Source organism: Camelus dromedarius, chromosome 26, assembly GCF_036321535.1.
Source record: "Camelus dromedarius isolate mCamDro1 chromosome 26, mCamDro1.pat, whole genome shotgun sequence".
Taxonomy (NCBI): Eukaryota; Metazoa; Chordata; class Mammalia; order Artiodactyla; family Camelidae; genus Camelus; species Camelus dromedarius.
Window position 1 is genome coordinate 17279013 of NC_087461.1, and position 23102 is coordinate 17302114.

The following is a 23102-nucleotide window of genomic DNA, read 5'->3' on the forward strand; positions in this document are numbered from 1 at the left end:
GACAGTGATTCTTGTGACTACCTTGTCTACATAAGTGACTCCCAAATCTTTATTTCTGTCTCACATGTATCTGTTTCCCTCTCTAAGCAATTTGGTATTTTGTTACATCTCCCTAGAGTACAGTGTGTCCTTTCCCCACAGTTCTTAGGTTCTCAGTGACAACACTGTCCCCATAATTCTTCCATGCTCTTCAGCATTCTTGGCCACCTACGTCTCCCCATCCATCAGCAAACCTTGGTTTCTTCCTCATCAGTCTTACTTGTGTGTATCCTTTCTCTTGTTACTGAGACTCAGGCCATCTCTCTTGAAACACTCTTGTGATTACTGCTCCGCTGCCTTCCAGCCAGTCTGTCCACTTAGTGCGGAATCATAATGAAATTAAGATGTGATTGTTATATTTCCTTGCTTAAAATTTTCTAATGGTTTTCTGTTGTCCATTGACACTTGACAGTCTAGTTGCAGTCAGTCTTACTAGCTTGATATTTCACCCTTAACATTCCCAATAATTCATCTGCTGCCAATTTGTACATTTTTTAGGTCATGTTATGCTCTTTCATTTTTTTAGCCTTTGCTGAAAAGGACATATTCTTTCCTCCGTTCCCATCCTGTTGAACTCAGTACTCTTTAAGACTCAGCTTTGATCTCTTGAGTTCTCAGTGTCAGTTAACCTCTCCTAATCTGTGTTTCTCAAACACTTGTGTTTGTCTGTTGTAGTACTTACCACTTGATAATTTTAGTTCCTTCAGTTAGACTATCCTGTATAGTGTTAGACATTGTATTTATTGCATTTGGTACTTTGTTCATATCCCCCACCCCCTTGCAAGCTTGAAGCACCGTTCCTGACAGACTCCACGTAATTAAAAATTAACTGTGTACCAGGTTTGATGCAAAGTGTTTTGCATACATTTTTAGTTTATTCCTTAAAACAAGATTGTGAAGGCAAGTATTGTCTATTAGATATGACTAGCCTGAACATTGCTAAAGCTTGAACACATGGTTTAAGATGGAGCTTCTCCAAAATCCATGTTCTATCCATAAAACTGTACACAATGAAAGACGGCACATATCATGGGGTGATTCAAGTCTAAATTCTGCAAAGTATGTTTGCTGGTCACAAACTTTATGTGAAAATTTTATATATAATAATTTTAAACTTATAGGAAGAAACTCTGTTACCTTAGAATTACCTTATGTATATATTTGGGAAATAGTAAGCATTTCCCCTTACATGTGAATTGAAGGCAGTATTATTTCCTTAAGTAAATTGTATAACAATTTGGATCTTTTCAGATTGTTTTCCAGTTAGTCTAAATTTGTGAATCATCCATTAATTTAAAATACATTTTTTTCATCAGTGGAGAATCTGTATTTAAATTAAGCTGCCTATTGACTCTTCTTATCAACATAGTGATTTCCTTGTTGGCTTTTCCTTCAATAATTTATATTAAGAGGTTGATGGTTCAAATAAGAGAGGTCTCTTGGTCTAAAGTGCTGATAGTAGCTAAGCTGCGTTTAAGGATCTCAGCAGTATGATGCTGTGTTAAATAATGCAAGAGCAGGATGTTCGTCTTAACCACTGCTTTATTCCTGGTACTTTACAAATAACAGGCAGTCAGTAAGTAATTGTCATTAGTGGATAAATAACTGAAAGAATGATAATGAGTGTGTTGAGGATTGGAGAAGCACCTGCATTGGTCATGGTTTAAAAAAATATATTTGGAGAAAAAGAAGAATGTTACATGTGTTGTGCATCTAATTAAAGGATAGCAGCAATAGATTTAGGTCTGTTTGATGCCAGTTTGTCTTTTGATGAAAGGAACCTAAGGTCAGTCAGTCTGGGCTTGCTTGAGGGACAGAAGTGTGGAGAAGCTATGGCGCTCTGTGGTCTTGGAGGAGATAGTCCTGATGTTAGTAAGGCTGAAACAAGGGTGTTAGGTACCTCCTTTCACATTTATATCTGTTTGTTATGGTAGCATTTGAACATCTGTTGGCAAGATTTCTTCCTTGGACAGCTGTATAACAAAGTACAGAGAAACTGATGTGCTAGAAAATAAAAATCTAAAACTGGTTTTTGTCAGTTGCCACCTCATTGACCATTCTAAACTGGTTCTCACTCTGCCCTCTTTTCCAGATTTGGGAAATGACAGAATAGACAGGAGATGTGGGTCCTTGTTTTTTGCTTTGGCCAAATAAGTGCCAGAGTTAGAAGAGTTAAATGACTTTAAGTTTCTTATTTAATATTTAAGAGTTATGATTTATTAGCATAAGTTACTTTGAAAAGTAAATCAAGTAGCCACAGAAGCAGGCCTGTCAGTGACCTCAGGCCAGGGCTCAGAAAATTAGCATGCCTAAAGCGTCACTTAGTTACCTGCGGGTTTTAAAGTCTTAATCTAATGGGAGGGAGGATTAGTCACTCACATGAGGTATGAGTTCCTCACTTGGAACAAACTTCCTTTTTGTGTTTTGATGGCATTTGTAGCCGGGGTGGAATATAAGTGAACCTGAAGACTTTCCCATGTGTGTTGAGACAGTAGCGGTGGTCTGTTATAGCCCACGTAGAAGCTGGCTGTAAGTGGGCCGCATTCAGTCCTCTGCTGCTTTAAAACTACTTTTAGGATTACTCAACATTCATGTACAGTTAGACCAATTGGCCGTAAAGGTACTCAAATATTTGTTGACTAACTGAAAACATTAGTGGAGGAATTGAGTCTGATTTGGTCAATTACACTTCAACTTAATAAAAATGGCGTTTTGAACAGTGGGGCACGGGGAATACTGATGAAAGAACATTAGAAAATATTGTTTATAACTTGAGGAGTGAGGAGGACTTTTTTAATCAGGACCAAAACACATTGCCTTTAAAAAAAAAAAAACAAGGTTGGCAAATCTGGCCGCATAAGACATTTAAAACTTCTGTATGACAGATACAGTAAACAAAGGTTGAAAAATACATCAAATTGGGAGAAAGCATTTGCAACATACATAAATAATAGTGTATTAAGGGTACATTAAGAATTCATCAAAGCAATATGAAAAAGACAATCCAGTAGAAAAATGAGCAAAGGATGTGAACAGGCAGTTACAGAAGAGGAATTTCACATTGCCAGCCTTGCCTTAAAACAGTTAGAAAAATTAACTCAAAATGGAACGAAGGCCTTAACTTAGGAGCTAGAAACTAGAAAACTCGAAAAAGAGCTAAAAAATAAAACAAGTGAAAATCTTCATGACATTGGATTTGTTTAGTGATTTCTTCGATGTGACACCAAAAGCACAGGTAACAGAAGAAAAAAATGAATTGGACTTCATCAAAATTGAGAACTTCGGTGCATCCAAGGACACTCTAGAGTGAAGAGACAACCCATGAATGGGAAGAAATATTTCTGTGATAATCTGATAAGGGATTAATATCCAGACTATACAGAGTCCTGTATATAACTCCACAACAAAATGAGACAGCCAAGTTCAAAAATGAGCAATGGAATTGAATAGACATTTTTCCAGAGAACGCATTCTGATGGCAAATAAGCACATGAAAAGGTATTGAACGCCACTAGTCATCAAATCAGAACCACAGTTGAAATATCACTCCACACTTACTAGGATGACTATTATTTAAAAAAAAAAAAACAAAAAAGTGTTTTTGAGGCCATGGAGAAATTGGAACCCTTGCACGTTGCTGGTAGGAATGTGAAATAACACAGCTGCTGTGGAACACTTTGGCAGTTCCTCAAAAAGTGAAGCATAAAATTAACCATAGAATCCAGCAGTTCCATGCCTAAGTATATAGTCAAAAGAATTGAAAGCCAGAGAATCAAACAAGTATTTATATACCAGTGTTCACAGCAGCACTATTCACAGTAGCCAAATGGTGGAAACAGTCCCCATGTCCAGCAGCAGATAAAGAATAAAGTGTGGTACATATCATGCAGCAGTACTCAGCCTTAGAAAGGAACGATGTTCTGATACGTGCTGCAGCGTGGGTGGGGCTTGAAAATTTTATGCTAAGTGAAACAAAAGTTATGCTAAGTGACATAGAAGGACAAATAGTGTACAATTCCACTTACAGGAGGTACCTAGAATGAGCCAATTCACAGAGACGCAAACTAGTGCTTACTGAGGGGCTTGGGAGATGGGGAGCTATTGTTTAATAATGCGGTGGAGAGTTTCTGTTTGGAAAGATGAGAAAGTTCTGGAGGTGGATGGTGGTGATGGTTGAATGTACTTATTGCTACTGAACTGTACACCAGTGGTCAAAATGGTAAATTTTATATATTTTACAATTCAAAAGAAAGACTACTGAGACAGTACTGAAAATTAAAATGAGGTTTGTTTTTGCTCTTAAGGTTAGTGACAGTTTCCAGTGGAATGCAGAGCTGCACGGTTGGTGGGAAGGTGTAAGCTGGTTATTGCAGAGCTTGCTCCAGTGAGATCTGTTGTGTTTTTAAATAGGCTTATGCTTTGTATATGTTAGCATGAAGGTTTTCCCAGGTAAAAAAGCAAGTTGCAAAAATATAACTTCTTTATGTTATGGAACATCAAAGCTGTATTTACTTTTAAGTACATTTTAAATGCATAGGAAAAGTTCTAGACACATGATTTAAAAGCATGAATTATAAAATAAATAAAATGAAAGCCCTAGATTCCATACCAGGTGTTGTCACTTGGCTGTCTTAGGGTTGTTCTTTTTTTTTTTTTCTTTTCCTACTACACTTGTATATTTTGTTTTCCTTTCTGATTTCTCCATGGGCCTTCCTGTGTTAGGTCACTAGTACAAAATGGAACAAGCAGGCTACTGATACTGTTGCATCAGTGCTTTGAGCATTTTTCACATGTCCTGTTGGCAGTGTTATTACAGCAACTGTCAGAACACTGTAGGAAATTAATGTTTAGAAATGCAATGAGTACCGTTTACTCTGAAAGTGCAGTATCTTTTTAGATCTTACTGCAGGTGAGGAGGAGTCATTTGGTGTACAGAAAAGTGTAGGTCAGAAATTTTTGACTTTGGTTTATGCTGTCTTGGGTATTTGGAAAGGTTGCCTATAATTAGAAGAGGTGAGTGGTATTAAGTCCTGAAAAATTAGTTTATAGTAACATTTCTATGAGAGGTCTAGTCTTTGGTAGGTTACTCCCCCTACTGGTTAAAATTGAAAATACAAATGAATAATTCATAATTACAAGCATAAAGGGAGAGAAAAGGGTTTTATCAAAGTTAATAAACACAATTTAAATTAAAACTGGAAGATAACATACTTGATGCCTTAAAAGAACTGGTTAGAGATCTGTGAGTCATGGAAATGTCAGGTAGGAAAGTGACTTGGTTCAGTTCAGTTTAAAATTCCTCAGGAAGAGATCACCAAATCTCCTTTAAAAATCATAGGCGCACACACACAAAGTAACTAGAGCTAAAGTTACACAGCGTTTTTTTTTTGTTTGTTTGTTTGCCAAAAACTGAAAAAATACGCTTTAAAGTGACCTAGGTTTCTTGAATGCTCGGGAAAGTTTGCACTTAAAAGAGTGAGACTAGAGGCTGATACTAAAAAAGCAAAAGAGCCTTTTGAAATGGCTTTGTAATGCAAAACACTACATCAGTCCTCTTACTCAAATTTATTGTCTTTATTTTCAAAGATCCAGATTTTGCTTTTGAGTTTATTTTATTCTCTTAAACACCTCAGACATTTACAGACAAAATCTGAGTTTAAATAATTCTTTATCTGATTGGATCAGACTTAAGAATTGAATGATCACATTCTCCTAAACATATCAAACCTTTTGAGAGAGAAAGTCTAGCCTTTAGAGATGTTACTTGCTCCAGGTCCCCATAAGTATTAAGTAGTATCAGCTGGTTTCCTTACTGTTCATCACTCTCCTCTCACAAAACTGCCAAAGAAGCCTATCATCAGGGTGAATAAGCAGATTTATTTGCATTGTTGTTTTATTTCTTTATGGTGATACGTGTTAGTGTTCTGTTATGGAGTGCTTTCCTTTTCTTGAATTTAAAGGGCAACACTGAACAATTTTCAAGCCTGTGTTAGTTTTTTAAATCTCTGGATAGATTTAGCAGCACCAAAACAAATTTGAAAACAAGTTAAACTTTCTCCAACTCCTGTCATTAAAGACAGAAAACCACAGTAAAAGTAACAAAAGGGTCATTTCAGAGGGATAAAAGTACTAATTTAATTGTTCCTGCAGGGGGCTGTTTCATTCTAAACATCATTAAGATGCCCCTAAACCGTTTATTCCCTAAACTGAACCTTAAGGAGTGTGTGATCAGGAGAAGACTGCTACTTTCGTCTATAATTGCCTCATAAATGTAATAACTGACAGCAGGTGTTCACAAGGAAAATCTTACTTCCTTCATGTTTCTTTATACTGGTCCATGGATCCAAAACAGCAGAGCTGAGTGTGATAGACAGTCTGCTAGACTGACAGGCCCTCCTTTAAAATGCGTGTCTTGCACAATTGAAGTATCTGCCTTACAAAAATGGAAATGTCTTAGACCTTCTGAGTGGATCATAAGAGATCAACCCATCCTTGAAATGTACTTAAAGCAGCTGTGAGGTCTGTATTTTAGAGAGCTGTTGCCCCTAACTGACCATCGCAGTAGCATTGTGAAAAGGCCGGCAGAGGAGTTCTTCTGCACTGAGCTTGCTAGTAATTCCCGGGTTCTCTGGGGCTGAGGAGATTATGAATGTTTAGTTCCTAGAACTGGAAGTGAAGATATACAGTTCTTTGGAAGCAATATAATATTTAGATGTGGTGTTCCTGAAACTTTCCTACATCATAGTAGCAGTCTTATTTCAGTTATATAAACATGTATGTGAGCTTGAAAGTCTTCAAGAAATGGGTACGTACGGGAAATTAAACATACTTTAGCAAGTGTTCATGCTTAGTCTTACAATCTTGGCTGAATGACTATAAATATCTTGAATTAAAAAACAAGTGTAATACTATTATAAGAATTACATCTTGAAGGTTTCTCCTAATTTACGTACATCAGAGTTTCTCTGAGGGTATACACCTAAGGAGAATGACTGGGTTGTGAAGTGTGTGTATATCCACTTTTTCTAGGTAATGCCAAATTATTTTCCATTGTGGTTATAAGTTTAGTCTCTACCTGAGATGTTTTAAGTGCTTCCATTACTCCTTATCAACATTTAGCATGGTTAGACTGAAATTTTTGTCAATCAGGTGATCATAAAAGCATACTCTGTTGATTTTAGTTTGCATTTTCCTGATTGTCAGTGAAGTTGAGCATAACTTTTATCTTTTCTAAGGCATTAATGTTTCTTCTGTGAATTCTTTTCATTTCATGGTTTTTGTTCATTTTTCTATTGTATAGTTTGTGTTTTTTGATTTATAGGAGTTCCTTAAAATGTTTGGTTACTGATTCCCTGAGTGTAGTCGTTTTACTCTGTAATTTTCTGCATCCTCATGTCAAGCTTATTTTCTTATGTTTCCATTAGTTCTAAAGACTTAACATATATATATGTAAAAGTTTAATCTGCCTTAAATTGGTTTTACTTAAAATGTTAAATTTTTATATCTGGCACGGCACTAACTGTTCTTTTTCTTTAAGAATTTCTTGGGTCTTACTAGCTCATACCACTTCGAAATAAGTTATAGAATCGGTTTGTCAAATGCTACCAAAAATGCTCTTGGGACTTTAATTTGAATTACATTAAGTCTATATAAATAATTAGCAATAACAACTTTCAAATAATATTTTCACGCATGTTTTACATTTTTTAATTTTTAAACACTGAGGGTGGAATTTTGTGGAATTTTTTTTTTACTATTAAAAAGATCCATTTTAGTGCTAATAATCTTTAAATAATAGGAATATAGTTTATTACCTTATATTAAATTTAATTCCAGAATGGAAGTATGTTAATTCTAAAACCCAGCTGTTGAGTATAAAAGTTCAGAATAGGAGTTTCCTCTTATTTATCACATTTAGTCCATTCTGGGGTTGCTCACCATGGTGCTTATCCTGATTGTGTTAAGGCCTTTGTCATATTTAAGTAGACTGTTAACTGTGGCCTTAACTTCACCGTAAGTTATTTTATGATACATAGAAACTCAGTTTTGTGCTGTTTATCCTAATGAAATGTTACTTGAACATGTAGTTAATACAGGCACACCTTGGAGATACTGTGGGTTCAGGTCCATCCAAACCACCACAGTAAAGCGATTATAGCAATCAAACGGGGTGGTATGAATGTTTTGGTTTTCCAGTGCATATAAAAGTTATGTTTATACTATATAGTAGTCTTTTAAGTGTCCAGTAGCATTATGAGTAAAACAACCATGTGTATACTTCAATTAAAAAATAATGCTGTTGGAAAACTGGCATGGATAGACTTGCCCAATACAGGGTTGCGGCAAACCTTCAGCTTGTTGGTGGGGAAAACAAGGCTGTAACTGAGAAATGTAATAAAGGTGAACTGCAGTAAACAAGGAATGCCTGTACATGTGTTTGAGGCAGAGTGTGGTAAATAAATAAATAAGAGTATGGTACTTTGAGACTCAGACATGGATGGTTGAATCACTGCTTTATTACCAGGTTTTGTGACCTCAGGCAATTTATATGAATCTTTTTTGTTCAGTTTTCCAGTCTGTAAAATCAGGGTTTAAATTATCTGCCTTGTTACTGTGGTCAGCCAGGTGCTTCCCGAGTCTCTCTGTGCACTGCTGTGTAAACATGAGGTGGGATGGCTTGAGTTAGGTGCTTGCACGTGGACGTTGCTTATTTGACATTGGTTCCAGTTTCCTCAATACAAGTAATGTTTTTCAGCCTTATTATCTCCTTTTTATTTAGAATCTACATCAGGAGACAAATCTGTATCACACTCTTGCACAACTCCTTCCACATCTTCTGCCTCTGGACTGAACCCCACATCTGCACCTCCAACATCTGCTTCAGCAATCCCTGTTTCTCCTGTTCCACAGTCACCAATACCTCCATTACTTCAGGACCCAAATCTTCTTAGACAGTTGCTTCCTGCTTTGCAAGCCACGCTGCAACTTAATAATTCTAATGTGGACATATCCAAAATAAATGAAGGTAAATTTTTATGGTAACAACTTCAAAACAGTTCATTTGCATTGTGCAAAATTGTGTAATTAGTAAAAACCCCAACTTAGGAATGGTCTTTGTTTCATTTTAAAAAGTCAAATTTGAACTTCATGCTTTGGAATTTATATCCCCTGTAGCTTAGGGCCTTTGGTATTGTAATCGAATTAGCGGTACTTGGATTTCCTGTATGTTTTTCAAGACTTGCTGCATGCGTGGTAGTTCCTGGAGATAACTGTTCTGTCAGCTTAATGTGTATGGTGAATTATTTTTTTTTTCAAGTAAGAACAGAAAAAAGGATATTTGCTTAAACTGATACAAAAACACTTGATTTCTAGCATATTTCAAAAAACTTCCTGTCTGTTGCTAAATAATTATTTGGAATATTAAAATATGCTAATTACTAAGAATAGGAATTGAGATTGTTCTTAAAATACTTAAAAATTTTTGAGAAGGGATAACATTACGCTGTTTTTCCTAGTTAATTGTGTTGTTGATTCCAACTTTGCTTTTCAGTATGCTACTGAAGTATGTAGGCAGCTACCTCAGAGAAGTCTGAGTAAAGTGGATGTAGTTATAATTTGTAAACCATCCAGATCCAAACATTAGCTCTCATGAACATGGAGAAGTTTTCTATTTTTGTGCATTTTCACATCATGTATTTAATAGTAGTGTCATGAGGTTAAGTCCTTCCTTTATGCTAAAAATGGAGCTATCTCAGGCTAGTTGGTCATTACCCTTCCATTCTTCTTATTCTCATCATTTCTGTATTTTTATTTAATTCTTTAAAATAACCATGCTATTCTCTTGTTTGATAGGTAAACATTTTACTAGAAAAAAATGGGGCTTTTACAGTTTGAAGAAACAGTAGCCTAAGAAAGTCTCAAAAGTAAAAGAGCTTATGTTTCAGAAATACATGGTATTCCAGAGTACCCAGCTTTTTAATACCCGCATTTGGAAGATTGTTGGGGGTGGGTGTTGATGTAGGGTGTGAGTGTTGAGCTTGCAGAATAAAGCAGTAGGCTGAAATGGCTGCTCCTAATCCAGTTACTTCCAAGTAGTGTGCTGAACACCTTCCCTGTACATGGGTAGGTTTGTGATGTAATCAGAAATTCAAGTGAATACTCTTTGCTGTGTTAAAAGTCATAGAGGAGTATTCTTTAACTGAACACCTAAATTTTAGCTTAAGGGAAACTACTGTTTTATTATAAGCCTATTAAATTTCTGTTCCTCTGCCTTGTGAGGGCATTTCACAGGTCTAGACTCACTGTATTACTCCTGTCTTCTAGACTTTTTTGAGAGTTCTAGTTTGAAACACTCCAGTTTTTTTCTGGGTTCTTTCTGAATTTTCAAATTGTTACTTAAGCTACTGTGTTTTCATTTGAATTTAAGATCTAATGTGTTTACAGTTCTTACAGCAGCTGTGACACAAGCCTCGTTGCAGTCTATAATTCATAAGTTTCTCACTGCTGGACCATCTGCTTTCAACTTAACTTCTCTGATTTCTCAGGCTGCTCAGCTCTCTACACAAGGTATTTATTTTCTTAGATAACTCTAGAATGGTATTGATGGGGGGGCGGGTGGGATCCAGAGCAAATTTTGTTAGTCTTTGAAGAGATTAGCTATAATAATGATTTTATTTTGTTCGATTCTGTAACACTGCTGTACACAGGAGTATTTGTCTTTATCTTTTTAGATGAAGCAAGCTTTGGACATTTATCTTTCACCATTGCCATCAAATCTACACTGTAGTATAGATGTAATTCAGCATTTAAGTTGTTAATGAGACATTTTACTCCAAAGCTGAAGTAAACTATGACATGCCCTCAATCTTTGTGAATTATTGGATATCTTTTAAGAGTTGAAGTTTGATTCAAGTTGGTGTCAGATGGTTTTTGGCTTGAGGCTGTAGAAATGCTCGAGTCCTTCCTTGAGTTAGCCCTCTTCCCCGTGACAGTATCCAATGGGGAAGGATACACCTCGGAGCAAAAGGGAAATGAAAGGGCCACTTGACTTCTCCGCCAGCCCCAGTTCAGCAGGCTGATCGGTTGAGCCAGCAGTACCTGGTCTCCCTCTGAAGTGCGGAGTGAAAAGACGCTGCCAGCCCTTGGTTATTCTCATGAGGCATATTACAAGAATAAGAAAGAGGAAGTAAGCATGGTGAGAGGATGCCCCCCATGTGAGAATATGTTCAGACTTGGGGGGACAGGGGGCCGCACTGAGCGTGCTTATCTCTGACGGCGCGTCTAGTCAGCGCGGACCCACTGAGCAGCTTGGTTAGAACTTTCAGACAAGCACTCTCTTTGCGGTGTGGGGCACGTGGAGAGATGCAGAGATCTCCCCACATATGTTACCAAGGCTTTTTATTTCTTTTACTCATTTACAGCCCAGCCATCTAATCAGTCTCCAATGTCTTTAACGTCTGATGCGTCATCCCCAAGATCGTATGTGTCTCCAAGAATAAGCACACCTCAGACCAACACAGTCCCCATCAAACCTCTGATCAGTACTCCTCCTGTTTCATCACAGCCAAAGGTACGCCCCTTTGAGGAAAGCTACTTTTGGGTAACACAGATTTCATGATGTTTTAGAATATGTACTGGAGAGAAAGCCCTCTTTTGAGAATGAGGTAGTGGTGGAGTGAATGACAGGTGAGTGAGATTAGATGCATGTTCATTGAGGGAATAGAGGAGGGAATTGCATTTGAGCCACTTCTGTGCATTGACTCTGTTCTCTATTGGCCTGTGGATAGAGAAGGGTATACTAATTGAGTCTTACTAATTGTAGAATTTTCAGACTCTGAAAGATGTGAGAGAACATGTTTTCCAGTTTCCCTGTACTTTTATTATAGAAATGAGTCAATTGCCGTGCTAAGAGCTTTATATAAATTATATTAACTTTCACATCAACTACCCTTTGCCTCATTTAATAGATACAGAAAATAAAACCTCCTATTAAATCTGATTTTGGTGATAGAGTCAATATTTGAGACCTAGGTCTTTCTGAATGCAGAACCCATTTTATTATGGTTATGTTGCCTGTGTTTGTCCAAGCAAAATCTTAACATGGGTGGCTCATCAGAGCACAGAAAATTGATGGCCTCTATTCTTATTGGACTATGAACAGGACCTTACAATGTTGCTGTTATATTTTGTATTACAACCTTTGAGTCTTGCTTGCAAATTCATAAATCTCAGTCATATGTGTTCTTTGTTTTGTAGCATGCTGCCAGTGAAACTTGAGTAATTTGGAAGTTGATATGGACAAGTAGTAAATTTTTTTTTAACTCTAAACATATATAGTTTACACGATTAAATGTGACTGTGTCACTAACACTAATCTTACTATGGAGCAGTTAGGACGACTCGTGTTATCTTAAAAATCACCAAATAGAAATAATCGAAAAGTTTCATTGGTAGAACTTTTGCTTCTGTCTAGTTCCCGTGCTTCTTTCCTGTGTGGTAGGAGCCTGTCTTACCGGATTTTGACATTTCAGGCTAGTACTCCGGTAGTTAAGCAAGGACCAGTGTCGCAGTCGGCCACACAGCAGCCCGTCACTGCTGACAAGCAGCAAGGTCATGAACCTGTCTCTCCTCGAAGTCTTCAGCGTTCAAAGTAAGTACAGGCTGTATGTTGAGACAGCATTGTTTTTTCCTTAATGTGGCATGTTGCCATAGTGTTTGCATATTATAAATAAATGTGTGTAGTAGAACTTGATCTTGGGAAGAATCCATGGATAGCCTTAGCTTTCTGTATTATAAAATTTACAAAGGCAGATCTTACTACAGTAAGTGGACTGTCTCTAATAGTGAATCCTGGGTTATTTTGGAAAAGGTAGCTCTTTCTGTAGAATTTTACTTGGTGGAATGTGATGAGAGTAACAATGTGTGATACTTGTCTTACACTACTTCATTATTGTTAACTTTCTCATAGCAGTTTTAGATTTGAGTGTATTGATGAAGCCGAAAATCTCACGGCTAAAACCTAGGCCAGTATTTTCCAGCTGGTGTGTGTGTCCGTGTGTGTCTGTGTCTGTCAGGCTCTCCTGATAACTTCAGCTCTGGCCCTGTACAGTTTACCTGTCAGACAAAGCTCTATTATGTTGTGACTTTTCTTTGTGAATTAACAAATACAACTTTAAATGATTTTCATTGATTGATTTTTGCATTTTTGTTTCTTGCTGTGAGGTGGCAAAATAATTCAACTGTTGTTTTTATTGTTTTTTAAACAAGCATTTCAGAACATACACATCCAAATGAGAGTTGTTCCCTTCAAAATAATCACTTTGGGAAGCTGTCTGCCTAACTTCAGCAATGTTGCCATTGCTCAGAACACTTTTGGGAAAGTCTTCTTTTAAACTGTCTTTAGAGGCTGCAGTATTACTTTAAATATCCTCAGTGACGAAAGCTTCATCCTTTGGGAGACTTAGTTTTTGGAAATAACTGAAATTCATTCAGAGCCAAGTCTGGTGTGAAGCAGGTAGGAAATCAACTTGGGTGATTAAGTTTTGGTTCTCACCACCAAGTCCTGAAACCCCAGCCCAGAGCACACAGCTTTAGGAGAAGATACCCAGTCTCTAGAGTGTTGCTTTTTTGGTCTTATTTTGCTTCGCATCATTTCACCCTCTGATTCAAGTACTTTGTTCTGGTATTAGAGAGTCAAAGGCAATGTATTTCTTCCCCTCCATATCTTCATGTATTTAAGATAAAATAGATGCACCTTATGTCCACAGCTGTTAAAAATGTGACCATTTCTTCTTAGTGTTTGTAGCATACAAAGTCAGCAAGTTCTGCTGTCAGATTTGGGAGAGCACTGATACTTTAAATTCAACTCTGACATTTGTGTTAAAGGGCTCTTAACCCCCAAAGTGTGCTAGGAGTACGTTGGTATAAATATACTTTGGGTTTTAGGTTCTGTTTGTTTGATGTTAAAGTAACAAATTTTTCTTAGGAATTTGGATATCTTTAATAAAAGGTATCGGACAATTTCTAGGATACCTGGAAACCACTTTTTAAACATACTACTCATTCAGTTGTTTTCTCTTCTAGTAGCCAGAGAAGTCCGTCACCTGGTCCAAATCATACTTCTAGTAGTAATGCATCAAATGCCGCAGTGGTGCCCCAGAATTCATCCGCCCGGCCTGCGTGCGCGTTAACACCCACGCTCGCAGCACACTTCAATGAGAATCTCATAAAACATGTCCAAGGATGGCCTGCGGATCATGCGGAGAAGCAGGTGTGTTACGTGATCTCAGCAGATGTCTCACCTTTGAATGACTGGCGGCTTAATTCTGCTTTGAGAAAAATCTCATCTGGACCATTGAACTCAAGCTATATTTAAAACACCTAATTTCTGATTAGATTGTCTGTAGTCAGTTTGGGTGCTCACGGGGTATTTATGAGGTGACTTTTTGTGGTTTCACATAGAGCCCCCGTTGTCAGGTCCTCAGCGCTGAGCTCCATGCTGAGTGCTTTATTTTCCCCGCTTCCTAGAACTTGTGACCAGTGCAGACTGCGTTTTCCCCCTCCACTAATGAGGCCCTTAAGACCAAGTAGGCTATACCAGGTCACCCAGCTGCAGTGATGATGGCTCAGAGCCCGTGTCTTTTCCTCTCAGCAGCCACTCTGGTAGCTGTGGCCATGCTAGTGCAGTTGCCCTTGAACACCTGAGGGGCTGGGAGGCCCGGCCCTCTGCACAGTTGAAAATCCATACCCACACTTCTCATCCTTGAATTCAGCCAGCTGTGGATCGTGTAGTGTGGTAATATTTATTATTGAAAAAAGTGTGTGTAAGTGGGCCTGGCACAGTTCAAACCTGTGTTGTTCAGGGGTCAGCAGCACTAGTCATCTTACGACTCTCGCACTAGACTAGCTACTAAAAGTTAGGAAACATTTTTGCTTTGGGATAAGGGACCTTAGGACATTTCCAGCTACTGCCATTGGTTCTACGACTTCGATGTGATTTTCATTTCTTTAATTATAGGCATCAAGATTGCGAGAAGAAGCCCATAACATGGGAAGCGTTCATATGTCAGAAATTTGTACTGAATTAAAAAACTTAAGATCTTTAGTCCGAGTATGTGAAATTCAAGCAACTTTGCGAGAACAAAGGTACGTTTTCCACTGAAATAAAATTTGTAATGTCTTTTAGTGTTATATATCTTAAATTGGACTGAAGAACATCAATCAGATTTCATTTCTGAAATTGAAAGTTCTCTTTGCTGTATTATATCAGATTACATAGTAGTGTAAACTGTGTTTTCATAATTTAATAACATTCCTGGTGAATGGTAATGACACCTAGATTTTATTTCTCCTCACCCGTGGTAAATGCTTCATTAGACTTGCTTTCTTACATTATGACACTTTAAGGTACCAGTAACGTTTTATTTAAAAAGTGAGATGTTGATGACAACAGATTACAGAGAGTCCCCCTTCAGCTGAGAGTGGCCCCTGGTGCTGAGACACACTTCAGTTGGAATTTCAGGTCACCGTTTGCGTTGTCCTGCGTCTGCAGTAGATCCCTTGGAAGTTACATTTAGAACTGAGTACAGGAAGTTTAATGATGTATATCCGCTCTCTTGAGTTGTTTCCGCCTAAGCTCTGTCTCTTGTTTCTTTATGTAGGGTCCTACTAGTGTCCTACTGGACTGGGACGTCTGCATCGTGACAAATAGTGCCTGTCACAGACCCAGGGACAGGAGGGCAGCGCTTCACGTCCTGCCTGTATTGACATATAGTGACATCTCATGTCTAGTTATGAAACCACAGACATTTAGCAAATACCAAGTTGGGCTTTATATTAAACTAGGAAAACTGAGTTTTCATCTAACCTTTCAACTGCTAAAATACCTGGAGGTACTTTCTGAATATCAACTGGGAATATTTTTTTTACTCTAGGATTGCTCTGAAAGTAGTTCTAACATACACCAAACTTGATTTTGGCTTGCTAGACAGATGGTTTGACTTTCAGGGAATTTCACTGTTCTTTACTGCCACTTACTGAAACAGTCATGTATCCCACACACCACAGTCACATGTCACATGTGACTACCTGCAGTCGAATGTCAAGCTGTTATAAGATTATGCCTCATTCACCAGTATGGGCAATAAATGTCATAGGTCACAGGAGAGGATCGAATATAGGAAGTTAGCTGTGGGGTGTGTTTTATTTATTTTAAACACACATGCCAATTTGACTTTGATTCTGCTTTGTTTTTTGTTTGTTTGTGTTTGTTTTGAACCTATTTGTGTTGAGAATTGTTCTTCAGAAATGACTGGCCTCTTGCACCTAGTTAGCTCTAGGCTAGTTAATTCTGTGTTGTGATCCAGAAAGCATGCAGTGTGAGCTTATCCTGTTTAATAACTGCTGCTTTCGCGTTGCAGTGTGAGCTTACCCTGTTTAATAACTGCTGCTTTCGCGTGTGTGATGGTACAGTCACCAGCTACATTTTAAGTCAGTCATTACACTGAGATTTCTGGGAGTTGTTAGAAAGCTGGGAAGCACTCTGACTTCTGTCATCCTGATAGTAACACATGTTATGTATTCCCGTGGTTATTTTGTCTTGGCTGTAGACTAACCAGTCAACTTACTTCGTCTTAACTAGTAGTTACTCATTTTCTTTGTAAAGAGATTTTTATAGTTAAAAGTTTGGTTTTTCCATAACATTTGTAACGACCACATGGGTTCTAATGCCCTCTTTTATTTTTCAGGATACTATTTTTGAGACAACAAATTAAGGAACTCGAAAAGCTAAAAAATCAGAATTCCTTCATGGTGTGAAGATGTGAATAATTGCACATGGTGTTGAGTACAGGAACTGTAAATCTATTGCCCAATCTTAACATTTTTGAGCTGCATTTAAGTAGACTTTGGACCGTTAAGCTGGGCAAAAGAAATGACAAGGGGACGGGAGTCTTGTGAGATTCAATTCAGGGGAAAGATACAAGGTTGATTTGTAAAACCCTTGAAATGTAGATTTCTTGTAGATGTATTCTTCACGTTGTAAATATGTTTTGTAGAGTGAAGCCATGGGAAGCCATGTGTAACAGAGCTTAGACATCCGAAACTAATCAATGCTGAGGTGGCTAAATACCTAGCCTTTTACATGTAAACCTGTCTGCAAAATTAGCTTTTTTTAAAAAAAAAAATTTGGGGGGTTAATTTATCATTCAGAAATCTTGCATTTTCAAAAATTCAGTGCAAGCGCCAGGCAATCTGTGTCTGAGGATACGATTGTGAACCATACGGGCAGTGGACACAATATCATGAAACACCTGTTCCCACACTTGCACCTGATGATCAGAGCAGTGCTTCTCCATTTGTTTTGCAGAGAAATGTTTTTCATTTCCCGTGTGTTCCATTTCCCTCTGAAATCCTTGATCTGATTTTATCCATTTTTTAAGGCTCCTCTTTTCCTCCTTTCTGAAGGCACTGTTGCTATGGCACTTTTCTATAACCTTTCCATTCCTGTGTACAGTAGCTTAAAATTGCAGTGATTGAGCATAACCCACTTGTTTGTATAAATTATTGAAATCCATTTGCACCCTGTAAGAATGGACTTAAAAGTACTGCTGGGCATGTGTGCTGAAAGTACATGGATTGCTCAAATATAAGGAAATGGCCCAATGAACATGGTTGTGGGAGGGGAAAGAGGAAACAAAGCTAGTCGGATGTGAATTGTATCTGTTGTAATAAACATGTTAAAACAAACAAAAATTGTTATTTTTCTTTTCCTTTGGTCAGTGCATATTAGAATTTGAACTACCTGGGTTTTCTTTATCAGAACTATTCTTGTTGAACATTTATACTTAATTGAAATAATTCCTTAAGGGAGGTTTTGTTTAAAACCTATAAACAGGAAATTGTGTATAAGAATATTTAATGAAGTACGAAATTCAACAAGAATGATTAAGTCACTTCCCAAGTGGTTGTCATTTGTTAAACCCTGGTTTACCTGTCTTGCTATTATGACATTTCATTTTGAAGGATGTTTGTGTTGTAGCTAACTGTTCAAGTCTGGTGCTGACTGCTGTTCTTAGCCATCACAAAACGCTCAATTTGTGTAATTGGAGCTACCTGCTGTTATCTGGAATGGTGGGAAAGCTCAGCTTTGTATATTGTTTCCTAAAGTATATTAAAATAAAAAAAGAAACTATTGCTACTATAAAATTACCTTGGCTTTTTTTTTTTCCCCTTTGCTAAAATATTGATCACATGGCCTTAGCATGACACTGCCAGTTTATTAAGTCAAATCACAAGGGTTTCTTTATGCAGAAAAATCTTGTAATTTCAAAATCTTACCAATTTAGAGCCTTTTTTTCCCTGTGGAGGCAGATGTATTCATGTGCTTTCAGAACTGCCAGCACCAAGGGCTTATGTTGTGATGTTTGACGTTGTTACCACATCCTGGGATGCTAACATTCTGAGAATTGCTCTTGTGCTTTAAGCATATTTAAAATATAGAAGATAACGCTCAAAGTTTTCAATAAGTTAAAAAAGATAAACTGTAAGTGATAGTGTGGGTGATATTTTCTAAAATACAAAAATGTTCCAGCGTAATTAAGAATGAAAATCATACTGGAAACTGGTTTATATTGTAACTTGAGGATACTTCTAAAATGTAAGAAAAGACAAATGTCATAAATTATATCGTCATGAAATGTTAACACCTGTGAGATTGTTGATACTTGCTGGACTTGATTAGCGCGTGTAAATGAAACTGCGAAGAACTGTGTTACATTAGGAATGCTGGTCAATGTAGTCCTGTATCTTTTCTGGAAAGAAGTGAGCAATTGTTGATGTAGTGGGCAGTCTCCTGATCAGATGGCAACTGGACTTGTGATTTTAAGGTAAATGATTTGAGTTGCTAATTGTTGATTGACTACCACCTTATTCTTTTGACTTTAAAAAATGTCTACATCCCTAAATGCTCACATACATATATAATATAGAAGATGCCTAATTTGAAATTTCCTGGTGAATTTTTAAACAAAATTAAAAATTTGGTGAAATGATTTTTTAAAATATTTGATTCACTTATTCTGTAGTGAATTATTTTAAATACTGCACTTTAGTACAGACATGGTGTCCAGCTACCAGCCTTCTTGAGGTAGCCAAAATAGGCATAATATTCAAAAATACTATTTGTCTAGTTGTCCTGTTGCCATTATCTCATTTTGGTGGGCACCTTGGTTCAGATAGTTTGAAAACAGAAGTATAAAAAGCCCCTAGGAAACCTCAGGGTTTTTACTTCTGTGTTTTAGAAGGGACAATAGTAGTGTTACATGCAAACCTTAAAAACTCTTACTGTGATGAAGTTTTTTGTGAAGGTGGGTCTGTTAGGAAGTCTTAACCCTGCAGAGCCAGCTACCTTTTTCCCCTTTGTTTTCTGTTTAACTAGTGTGGCTAACTTCTAATTTTAAAACTTGGACTATAACTCCAGATGTTAAGCACACTGAAAACTCCATAGGTCAGCTCTTTTTAAAGACATCATGCTGCTTTTAATAGCCCAAATGAATGATTTTATCTTCGAAATTTTATATATCTGCTTCACACTTGTAAAATATTAGAAAGGAGGTGCTTAAAACTTTGCAAAGAATTGTTAACCCATTTCAGAAACAATCTGTTCTGTTTAAACACAACCTTACAAGGGAGTATTTCAAAGGGGAGGAGACAGGGTGCGAAATAATTCACTGCAAACCAGAACTGTTGTAGTTCAGGACTTAAAGCTACTGTATTTAGATGTGGGGTTTGAATATACGGATTTCTTTTCAATACCTGTAAATATGGTTATATTCTTGTATTTGTACTGGAGTGTACAAATGACACTAAAAAGTAATAAATACTTTTTGTCTATTTTGTGCAGTTATTTCAGAACAGTCTGTTTTGAACGAGTGCATAGTTTTCTGCATTTGAGGAAGAAAACTTAAAATGCCAGGTTTTGCTCCAGAAATTTTAATAGCAGTCGCATCCTGTCATGTTTCACATAATTTCTTAATTGTGATTTTAATGAAAAAATTTGGCTTAAATTCAGGATTCTGAGATCCTGTTCTAATTTGCTGTGCCCTTTCCTCCTGACCCTGCCCGCTGGCAGCGCCCTAGAGTGCAGCCTGCCCAGCTCGCTGGTCAGGCCCTGGGCTTCAAGGACCCCACTCTGAGGTCGGTTTCACCCGGACTGCCTCCGGCCCTGACCTCTTCCTTGAGCTCCCAACGGCTTAGTGTAACTTGCCTCAGCACGGCAGGTCCTCTGAAGAAGAGGACTCCGATCGTGCTTGAGACCTCTTCTCCCACACTCCCATTTTCAGTAGCTGGTGCCGTGGTTCCCCCAGTCGCTCAAGCCCCAACCATTTTTTCTGTAACACCCTGTGTTTGATCCATTATCAAGACCCCCGAGCTCTGCCTTCACAACGTTTTGGGCCTGAGAGCTCTGTACCACCACGTTTCCCGCTCCAGCCCCACCTTCAGTCCTCGAACCCCGTGCTGCCACTGCCTTCTGACCTTTCTCTTTGCTTCTGCTCTGATCTGCCCCTGCCCCCGCCCCACATGGCACATGCATAACCTGTTCAGTGGTTTCACACTCAGAACAAAACCCAGAGCTCCTGCCGTGGCTTTGTGCGTTCAAGGCTCTGAACATCACCACGGTCTCATCTCGTCCGCTGGTTTCTCCCTTGCTCACTGCCGTCCGTTTTCGGGGTTTTTGCATTTTCTCTGCCTGGAAAGCTCTTCCAAGAGACTGTCCAGCTTGCTGGCCATTCATTCTCAGAGGCCTTTTCCCATAAATGTGACCTCCCATAAATGAGAGCATCACTATTCCTGTACTCAAGTTTTCTTCACAAGAACAGTATCTGATACGTAGTGAGTACTCCATAAGTATTTGTTTAATGAATTATGAACGTTAAAGGGCTGTGGACAGAATATAAGACAATTTACAAGGGTTCCTGAAAGTGTTTTCTTCCAAGTTTTGGTTTTAGTCTTCCCTTGGAAAGATAGGAAAGAAACAGCAACTAGCTTTTTTTTCTTCTTTTTTCTTAAAAAATTGTTGCAATTGACTATTGGTTTCCAAAACCTAACTCCAAACACATTTTCATTGGTAACGTTATGCAATGTGATCTCTCTAAGCAAGATTAATCAACAACCAGTAGTAATTAGAGCCTCCTCTGACTATATGTTAGTAGTGAGGAGCAAGATGCTACACTGATGGGATGAGCTTGGGGCGATGGCAGCAGGAGCTGGCCCTGTTTCTGCAGGGCGTGACGCGGAGGCGTGGGGGTTGGGGTCTGGATCCTGGTTTCATGAGGTAGGAAGCTTTGGTAGGCCTGTATCTTTGGTTCAGATGATGCCTTGACATCCAACCAGATCGTTCTGACCTTTAGGACCAGTGTGGGCAGAAAAGATGTCATGTTCTAAGATGTGTCGCGCGATAAAGAACTTAATACACATCCATTCTGAAAGGAAAATGGCTGGGATGTGAGAATTCCCTGCTTTTGTGACCAGGTAGGAAGACTGAAGATTGGACAGGCACTCGATGCTCCTGTGTGTACTTCATAAACAGGCATCTTGTTCCTTTTCTAACATGCATTCTGTCTAATTGCCCACTTTGATCAGTCTATGCGGGTGTGTTAAGATCACAAGTGTCCTTACTCTGTTTAGGTAGTCCAGGGTTATTACCTTGGATGAAAAGGGCAGAATGCAAGGACAGTAATTTTTGTTTCTTTTGTGTATTGTGGCTTCCTGTCACCTAGAAAAACCAGCACCTAGTGTGTGCTCAACATAGTTTTGCATGAACAAGTGAAGTTACATTTTAAATATCTGCTCTGAGGATTGCCCAATTTAGTATTTAAGCATAATGTGTTCATTTTTCTTCAAAAAAATTAGTGATTAAAGAAGAGAACTTGAAGAGAGTCACTGAAATTTCAAGTCAACAGGCCATTTAATTTCACTTTTTTTTCCATTTGGATGCCTTGACATTTTATCGTCTTTATGAGCTCAAACTGTTAGTGATAAGCAGGAAAAATTACCATGGTTGAAGAAGCTCTAATTTTTAAAATGCCAGTGCAGGGTCTCGGGCTGCATCTCTACCTGTTTCACATGCACAAGTGTTTCAGAGACACTGTAAAATACTGACAGTGGCGCTACAGGGTAAGAGAGCTGAAATAACCCCCAGTGCCTAATGAAACCCGAGCATTTGAAGAACCAAAACATTCCTCCACAAACATCAATGAAAAAAGCACAAACCTGTTCTATAACCTTTAAAAGTTGATGGCTGGGGAGAAAAGAAGATAGAAGATTTTGATGTCATTTAGTACATCTAATCAGCCCTGAATTAGGGGCCAGTCAGAAAGTGGAAGTCACCCAAGGTATCTCAAAAGGAGAGAATTTGAAACTGGTGGAGGGTAAAGCCAGGCAGGCTGATGAAACAGCCAGGCAGGGAGTCTGGGGAACAGACAGAGGGGCAGCTTCCCTCCAGGGAGCTGGGTCCAAGGAAAAGACGACCCACCCATTAAGGTGCCAACTGAGGCAGAGGGAGAAACGCAGGCCCCACCACCTCCACTTCCAGGCCTGCGCACACGGGCAGAGTGCCCCCGGGAGCAGGAGGGCAGGAGAGCTTGGCACGTTCTCTGCCACCCTGAGCCGCCAAGTGAGGGGGAAACTGACCTGAGAGCTAACCAGCAAGTAACCAGCACGGCCTCTGAGCTCACCAGCAGAACAAGCAACCAGAAAGTCTGCCAAGTTAGCAACATTCCCTGATGAAAGGTTACTGCACTGTCTCTGAAGTTCTAAAAAATGTCTAAGAGAATGCATTGTGACCCAATGTTATATTTAGTCATTCAAATACAAAGACAGTAGACACTCCCAAATACACAAGTGCCTGAGACCTTGAAGAAAACAGTAATGGACCAAATGCAACCAAGAGATGAAGGGAGAAGGCGGGGGATGCACTGCTGACGGCAGGGAAGCAATTTAGCCACGCGGCTCCAGCTGTGGGGCACTCGAGGCAGTGAGACGGGAGGTGGTGAGGCGGTGGGAGG

General features: G+C 38.5%; 1 protein-coding gene across 6 annotated transcripts in view; it reads left to right on the forward strand.

Annotated features, from left to right (window-relative positions):
• Positions 1-18243, forward strand: part of WAC (WW domain containing adaptor with coiled-coil) — a 74484-nt gene extending 56241 nt beyond the window's left edge. For 5 of the 6 annotated variants that reach the window (XM_031444598.2, XM_064479432.1, XM_064479434.1 and 2 more), the window contains 7 exons: positions 8819-9064; positions 10483-10605; positions 11460-11608; positions 12570-12688; positions 14122-14308; positions 15056-15183; positions 16785-18243. In XM_031444598.2, the coding sequence (XP_031300458.1) occupies positions 8819-9064; positions 10483-10605; positions 11460-11608; positions 12570-12688; positions 14122-14308; positions 15056-15183; positions 16785-16854 (1022 nt within the window). In that variant the 3' untranslated portion in view covers positions 16855-18243. The remainder of the gene's footprint in view (positions 1-8818; positions 9065-10482; positions 10606-11459; positions 11609-12569; positions 12689-14121; positions 14309-15055; positions 15184-16784) is intronic. The other variant, XM_064479433.1, reaches the window with a different exon arrangement.
• The last annotated feature ends 4859 nt before the right edge of the window (positions 18244-23102 follow it).